At 33.3% G+C, this 8,420-nt stretch overlaps 1 protein-coding gene across 4 annotated transcripts; it reads left to right on the forward strand.

The window, feature by feature from the left end:
- Positions 1-2,151: 2,151 nt before the first annotated feature.
- On the forward strand, positions 2,152-5,620 carry LOC149571531 (uncharacterized). 4 transcript variants are annotated; one of them, XM_089813033.1, is made up of 4 exons: positions 2,152-2,273; positions 2,476-2,683; positions 3,694-4,829; positions 4,935-5,620. In XM_089813033.1, exons 3-4 carry the CDS (start codon positions 3,756-3,758, stop codon positions 5,208-5,210), a joined length of 1,350 nt encoding a protein of 449 aa, XP_089669159.1. In that variant the 5' UTR covers positions 2,152-2,273; positions 2,476-2,683; positions 3,694-3,755; the 3' UTR covers positions 5,211-5,620. The 4 variants fall into 4 exon arrangements, with proteins under 4 accessions (XP_089669159.1, XP_089669158.1, XP_089669161.1 ...); XM_089813032.1 differs by having other exon boundaries at positions 3,704-4,829; XM_089813035.1 differs by having other exon boundaries at positions 2,537-2,683.
- Positions 5,621-8,420: the final 2,800 nt, after the last annotated feature.

Raw genomic sequence — 8,420 nt, forward strand, 5'->3', positions numbered from 1 at the left:
TGTAAGGAAGGACCTTCAACAATGAAAATATGAAAACTCTAAAACTAGAACTAACAAGAAGGCAAGAGCATCACGAGTTGTGTTTCCTTTTATATGGATAAGAACTAATGTTGTGGGTAGACAAGACAAGAGATGTGGTGTTGTGTGTTATTTAATAGTCATTATAGAGTCAAAAGACTTGCAGAATGATATAGATGAGTTAGAAAAGAAAGAATTGATTCATCCAAGTTTGAGATTGGTTCTCAATTGATTTATCTTTATCAAAACATATGGACTAGTGTCTAGATCTTGTGAAATATGAATGTAACTAAAGAATAAATATATTTTGCAAACACACAATACTTGATCTTGATCAATTAAGGATCACTCATCTCTAAATATATAAAGCCATAACTATAGTATATGGTTGTTCATGTAACAATATAATTAAAAGCACATGTGACATTTGTCACTAACCTGCATTTTTTGAAGTAGGAATTGTAACTTTTAGAAGTTATGGGTAATAGTTAGAGATTTCCTTCACTGTGTTCTTTCCTCTTAACACGCACATTGAACATTGTTGTAAAAATACTTAAAATATCAATTAAAATTATTGGCTTAAGCCTATTTCCTATCATTAAAAAATGATTTTATTAATGTTAAAATAGAAAATAAGTATTAAAAAATAATTATGAGAGGTAAAGGAAACAAATGTCATAAGGGAAAAAGTAAAAAATTATCAAGTATAGAATAAAATAATCATAAAATATAAAAATTTAAATTTAAAAACCTTAAATAATCATCTCACAACTTTTTTAAATTTGTAATTGAATATAAATTATTAAAAATTAAAGTGAATATTTTTTATAAAGCTATCAATGATAACTTAACAAATTTTCACCACTTAAAACATTTTCAATTTTTACATTCAAGAATTTTAATATAAATGTGATCATCATTTATATTGCTTTGAAAATCATTATTAAAATAATTTAAATCTCATCATTGTTTAATAATTTTGAATAATTCAAGAATGTTCTATTATTCATACTATTAAATGCATCATATATCAAAATCTTAAATGTACTATGCAAATCAAACAAATAAAATATATATATGAATAGACAAATACATAAATATAAATGTTTTATAATATAAATATATATAATAAAATAGATATCTTAAATACATCTATTTAAAAATATAATCTATATCTAAAATTTCATTTTAAAAAAAATATCTTGGAAATGATACTTCTAAATAATTTCACAGATTTGTATTAATGAACATGAATTAGTGCAACATTTATATTAATTAATTAATAATTCCAAATTTCGAAAAGAATGCTATAGCTACTTATACTTATACATGTCAGAACCTTCTAATTAAAAGTACATGGTTGGAGATTACTCCATTATAGAATGATATGAAACTCATAGCCCCCTAATTATTTGAGCGTAAAAGCTCAGCGCCTCTCATAAATACGTCAAACTATAAACTAGTCATGAGTCCCCACTAATATGCCACACCAAAAAAGCAATAAAGTAAACAGGTTGAGGTTTTTCTTTTTATGTGACATCCTAGCGATAGATAATGATTAGAATTCCGTTGATTCATAATTTGAACGTAATACCCCAAGGTGATGAGTGGCATTCGCATGTATCTGATAGCGTACGCATTGGCATTGACAGTGTGTGGAAGAATGATAGGAATAATCAATTGCCCTAACACACACACATGATAGTCTTGAGCTACATCTACATTACTTACTACCAACCTCCATAAAGCACCTTACAAAGCAAGCAAACAATAAGTTACAACCTCATTCACTCTACAGTCTACATCTACATCGTGTGCATTTGCAAATCTCACGGATATTCTCTTGGCTTAACCACGTAACGGCCCGATTGAGAAAGTTGGGTATAAGGGAACATGTTCCGTCCCAATAAACCGCAGACAGCTGTCTCTTTAACAAACTTTGTCTGGCCGGGAAAACGTATACCGTTAAAAGTTACCGGCAAATTGTCGCAGATATTTATTGGGAGTTAACCTGGGGTTAATAGAAGGGGTTAGCTGTTGGAATGCCAGAGTCCATTGATTAGCCTAAGGTGTTCAGTTTACCTGGCCCTGTTTCCCTCTAATAAAGAAGAGAGTGCCGAAGGATTCTAAGTTGTTTTCTATTTGATCTGCCACGGAGCAGAGCAGGCTTTCTCTTAGTTCTCTGCGCCCGAGCTTCCACAATGGCTATGGCGGTGCCTGGCTGCCTCTCTGTCTAGCGCATTTGGCTTTTTGAGGTACGGCTTTCGAGTTTCTCTTGAATATTTTGGTTCAATTTATTGAGTTTAGGTGTTTGTGTTTTGAGATCGGCGTAATAGGAGAGTATTAGGTCGTTCTGTTTCATTTCGAGGAAATATATGTTTCTGAAGCCTTATTATGTTGTTTCAGTGGCTTTGCTTTGGAAATTTATGAAATATTTATTTTGAATTGATGTTTCAGGGTTGTTCTCTGTAATTGCATTCGAGATGGAATAAATCGCTTCTGGTTTACTGATCTTCAGGTGAAATATCTGGTTGCGCGAGGTTATTTTAGAGAATTTCAGTCACGCTTTGGCTGAAATCTACTCTTGATCTTCAGGTGAAATAACTTGTTGCGCGAGGTTATTTTACTGAATTTCAGTCTCGCTTAGGCTGAAATCTACTTTTAGGTATGAATTTAAATCTTTTTTATTTCCTTGCAAATATTTATTCTTCATTTGAGTGGATGTGGTTTTGGATTTGAAGAAGTTCAATCGGTCGATTCTTTTAAGAAATTTCATGCTTTATCGACTAATTTAGTCGAACTTTTCAGCAATTTGATTGTGTGAAGCTTTTCTCGCTATTGCTTTAGATTCCGCTTCAGCATTTTGGTTTAAATTATCAGTATTTTAAACCCTGGGCGATAATTTGAAAAGTTTCCTTATTCATGTTTGTTTCATTTTTACTGGTAATTTTACTATGATTCGGCTTCATTTATTTGCATATATTCACTGATATTTCATGAGTTTATAATTTTCTGAAACGTTTTCGCAGGAGATACTATTCGTAAAGCATTTAAAACTACTTTTTCATTTCACTGATTCTTCGTAAGCTGTCCGACAGATTTTATTCCGATATCTTTCTTCCATGGTATATCAAGGGCTGTAGATTACGGTTTTTATGGCTGGTTTCTCAAATGTCAGTGTCCGCCATAGTCGTTTGGCTATTGAACGTTTTCTTCGTGGATACATTTAGGATCATAAATAATTAAGAGCTTAAGGGCCGTTGAACCTGTACTGATGAGCTGATTCCGATTTATGATAGTTTTCTCAAATGTCGGTGTCTGCCATAGTCATTTGCTTATGTCAATTGTTTCTTCAAAGCTACATTTATAATCATAAATAATTAAGAGATTCCGAATCTTTGTCTTGTTCATTCCCTAAATAGAAAGCTGAGAAATTTGAATGAAGCTCCTCCTGCTTGCAAATGCCTGCGTAGTAGGTCGTACTGAAGTTTCTGAAATCTCGTTTCCGCAAAAGTTCATTATGCTAATATTTAGAATATTTTGTCGTTGAAGTTTGTTTATATACAGTTTCCTAGTATACTGAGAAAGCTGAATTGTTGCCTGCATTTTCTTTATTTTGTATTATATAATTAATTCGAGTAACTCCCTATCTAATAAACAGCAATAAATTTTGAGGCCTTCGCAGCTTTATTGAGCACCCTAGGAAAAGCTTTCAGGTGAAGACCGAACTAGAGGGCATGGATCAAGAAAATTTCTCTGGAGGACAATGCCGAGAGAAGCATCGCATCTTTGGAAGCAAAGGCCGTCTTTCAGACGAGCTCTGGGCTGGCTCTGAAGTTGTCAATTGCACAATCCATGCCGAGAACGCTTCTTCTGGAAATGTATCCGATGACAGCACAACTTCAAAAGAGTGCATCTCAACTAGATCTTCTTGGCCTGAAGATGACTATGCCAGCATCAACACTCCATTTAGAAGATCGTTCCATGACAATTTTCTGCGAAGCTTTTCGCCGACTCACGGGGGCATTAAAGATCAACTTTTCGAATCCGGCCAACAATCCCCTGAATCTCTGGAACACCAGTTTGTCCGTCTAACCCTACAATATCACAAGCTCTCAGAGATATACAACGATTCCATTATCCGTCTACATCAGGCGGAGGCGGACATTGATTCTCTGATAAAACAAAACCTTCAACTGCAAGCTTCCAATATGGAGTTTGTTAAAATAGTCGGTATGTCAATCCCTAACTATCCCATACAAAGCTTGTCTACACCAGTCGATCCTGCCACTTATTCCGTTATTCCCCAGCCACAGTCATTATCAAGTATGTATAACGAATTGTCAAGTATGTATAACAACACCTTGCTGAATTCTACTCCCTGCAAAGTTAGTGAATCCTCCTCATCCGTGCAAAGCAATCACTTCCCTGCACATCACTCGAATGGAATAGAGGAAAATGGTGACGCACAGCAGGCAAAGAACAGATTTATCAATATTTCCAAGAGAAATGCCAGAACAGACATTGTATCTGAAATTAGCCCAACGAGCGTCCTCGGCATTGAGTTCAACAATAAATTTGGGCATAATTTCAAATCAGGAAGCGTTTCAGGCAATGTGGATAGAGCGGCCAGCGACAAGCCAATTGCCCGGCGTCCGGCATTGCCAAAGAGCATTTCTATTCGATCCCCTGGATTTCTAGCAGGAAAAGAGGGATCCAAAAAGTCTAAGCCAGTGCCTTCCAATTCTCCAAGCCAGCCTCATCGGCTTCGCCTCGCTGCAACAACGTCTCCAGATATCGTTCCGCTTTCTGTAAGATGAATAATTCTTTTATCATATATCATTTGTTCAAAATTTGCCGCTCGTTGGCTTTTCGTTTCCGCAAACCGCACAACATTCTAACATAATTTATTTCAGCTGCCTCCTGAAGGTAACGACGCGGAGTACGAAGCGTACAACCAGGGAATGTGGAAGACGGAGCTGTGCAATAAATGGCAGGACACGGGCGCCTGTCCATACGCCGACAGATGTCAGTTTGCCCACGGTATCGAAGAGCTCCGTCCCGTGATTCGGCATCCCCGTTATAAGACGGAATTATGCCGGATGGTTTCCGCCGGAGATAAATGTCCCTACGGCCACCGTTGTCATTTCCGCCATGTTCTCACACGCGAAGAGAAGGCGTCTCTCAAATGAGATTGCTCCGGTGCGAGAAATATGATCTGAAATTCGAAAGAAAAAATATTTTATTCTCCAGTCTCTAACAACCAGCAGCTCATCCAGAAAGGTGTTCCAAACTGTTGATATCATGATTCACACGTATTATTATATCCCATTAGACTTTGTGCTGTGTAAAACGCCGGCATAGGCTTTACATTGAAGAATAAGCTCCCCTTGCTAAGGCTTGGTAAGGAGACCCAGTTTAATATATGATGAACCTTCAAACAGGGGTGACTTGTACGTCCATATTCCATATTTAGTTTAGTCTCCATTATTGTTTTATAATTTTAGAGCTGCCAACATCGATATGCTTCAATATTGCAGTGCAATTTACTCTCCTTTCCAGGGACTACGTGTCCTCGCTTAAATGGTTAATATTATTCACAGATGATTGTTCTATGTGGGGATGAAGCAATTTTTAACATGAGTGAAGTACTTGCTCATGTAGGCCGCGGCACCACCCAAAGTAATTTAGATATGATTAGCTCGACGTGCATCTTTTTCTTATTATCTCCCCCATTCCCATGCCTTACTCATAATTTATACGTGAAAGGTAGCCATTTAGAATATGCACGGTTTCTCTTGCCTATAGATACAAGAAAACCCAAGTACGGAAAGTTACCTTTTAGGAGTTTATCAAAGTATATGAGATTGATTGCGCATCATCCTTGCGTGATTTGCTACAAGTTAAAATTGGCTGCAGCCGTTCGACTTACAATAATTTTAGGTTCAATCGGCGGCCCATGATGAAGTCCATGGCGGCCTAGTCTTCAACCATAGAACACGTTAGCGGAAAACGTCAAACTTAACAGAAATATTTACTGTTAAGAAGCTCGGAGTCTGTTCGTTTCCGCTTCAGTTGGTTACTTATTGTTCGTTGAATTGATTACATTTATTTATAATTTGTCTTATTCTTAATTACATTGATGAATTAAGAAATAAAAGCATAACACAATCTTTCTAATTTTGGTGATTGTTATGTAAAATTAGTATTTATTATCTAATGATTATTAATATTCTTTTATCATCAATTAATGAGTTAAATTCAATTTTGAAATAAAATATAAATATCAAATAATTTAGAGAGCTTTCAAATAGAATTATTGGATGATTTTTTTCTACTCAATGTTAGTTGTTTATAGTTTTTTAAGATTTGAATCTCTTGAAAACACTAGAAATTTAATTAATATAATAGAAACCATTTCCACAAGATTAAAAAAATATAGTGTCATATTCACCATAAGTCCTAAGAAAGCACAAAAAATTCACACCATAATTTTCTTTTATGAAAGATATCAATCTTTTATTCATTTATTATTGGAGCTTGAAAAATTAAGATGAGATAATGATTCATAAAATATTGTTTCTACTACTCTTCTGATAAGTAAATAAAAATAACCAATTAGTTCATGACTTTCCTTTTATTCAAATATGTTGAAAATTTTATGGATATAATATATAGAACTAGAAATTATTTCTATGAAATAAAATAAAAAATATACTTTCAATATATTCATTAGCACATCATAGCTACTAGATTTTGTAAGAGAATTTCCATTACATATAATTATTTGATATTATAACTATCTAATAGATATTCTATATTTTACTATTATAACTAAGAATAGTATTTAGTGTTGAAGTTAGGTTTATGGTCATGTTTATGACTAGAGTTATAGCTAGGGTTAGGATTAAGGTTTATAGTATAATCATTAAATCCTATTTGGATTAGGAACATAGTTTTGAAATTCATTTCTAAGGGAAAGGTTGTATTTATTATGAAGGCTTGGATTCAAATTATGATTTGGTTAACTTAGATAAAGACCTAAATTCAGTCAAGGTTATGGTTTGTGTTGGGTTAGGGTTAAGATTAGGATTAAGGTTAATATACGTGTTATGGTTAGAATTTCGTTTGATTTTATGATTTAGTAAAGAATTAGGATTAATATTAAGGTGAATGTTTACTTTTATTAAATTAATATAATTAGGACTAGCGTTAGCATTTAACATGTATTATTTTAGGTAGGGTTAGGTTTTATGCTTTCACTTAGATTCAAGGTTGAGGATGTTAATTAGGTGTATAGTTAGAATTAAGATTCAATGTCAAGGTTTAATGTTAGTGTTGGATTTATTGTTATGGTCAAAAATTCTTGTTTTGATTATGGTATATTTAGGGTTTAAATCAAAGTTAAAGTTAGGATAGGGATATAAATTAGAATTATTAATTGGGTTATGAAATGGTTAGGATTGAGATTATTATTATGATAACGATACAATAATAATTATGCTAAAGATTTTGTTTATAACTAGAATTTTATTTCAAATCACATTTAGTGTTTTGTGCATGTACATCATAATTAATTTTTCATATATTTTTTCTACATCCATTTAAATAAATTATTTAATGTTATTTAGAGTCATTTCAATGTCACACATTTTAGAAATTTTTATATAAAATAATGGCTAGGCTTGGGATTTATACTTGATAAATAGTATTATGCTTAAAATTGGGATTTGAGGTAGAGTTTGTTGGAATGGGTGAATGGGAAACAAGATACTGAGAGGGGGCTGAATCAAGATCTTATACTTTTGACTTCAAGACCAATTCAATGAATTCACACCTAATTTTTCTCTCATAATAGATTTACCATTAAAACTATAATTTTGAAATATAAATAAAATGAATCACATCCATGAAATATTTCAACACATAACACAATGATTTGGTAACCAAGAAACACTCCAATGTGAAGGTAAAACTTGGGTGGGGATGAAACCCATAAATCTTCACTATTTCAACAATAAAGCTAACCTATATTAGGATTACAATATTTGATCATAAGATATGATCTACCTTGTGAGGGGTATGCCCTATTAAAATCTTTAGAGACTATTAGGTCCCACCTTGTTAAAGGATTGTACACTCACATTGAAGTAAAGAATTTGTTAGGGGTTTAGATAAGCCTATTAAAACCACTCTATTAAGAAATTTATCCTATCTCAATTAACAATAACTGATTCAGTACTTGACCCTCAATGTGCTTTGTAAGCTAGTCTTGGGTCTCCTCTTATATATATATATATATATATATATATATATATATATATATCGAATATGATCTCCTAATCTAATAACTCCATTCGGTCCTTCACTACTCTGATTTATCTTTGTTTGATCTACTTTCA

Source organism: Cupressus sempervirens, chromosome 2 (assembly GCF_028749045.1).
Source record: "Cupressus sempervirens isolate cs-2001-9-10 chromosome 2, ASM2874904v1, whole genome shotgun sequence".
Classification (NCBI taxonomy): Eukaryota; Viridiplantae; Streptophyta; class Pinopsida; order Cupressales; family Cupressaceae; genus Cupressus; species Cupressus sempervirens.

What these genes read in the sequence shown, in the direction of transcription:
- LOC149571531 (XM_089813033.1), top strand. Translation starts at nt 3,756, where the DNA reads ATGGATCAAGAAAATTTCTCTGGAGGACAATGCCGAGAGAAGCATCGC. An exon ending in CAGATATCGTTCCGCTTTCT is followed by an intron (nt 4,830 to 4,934) that starts GTAAGATGAATA and finishes AATTTATTTCAG; the next exon opens with CTGCCTCCTGAAGGTAACGA.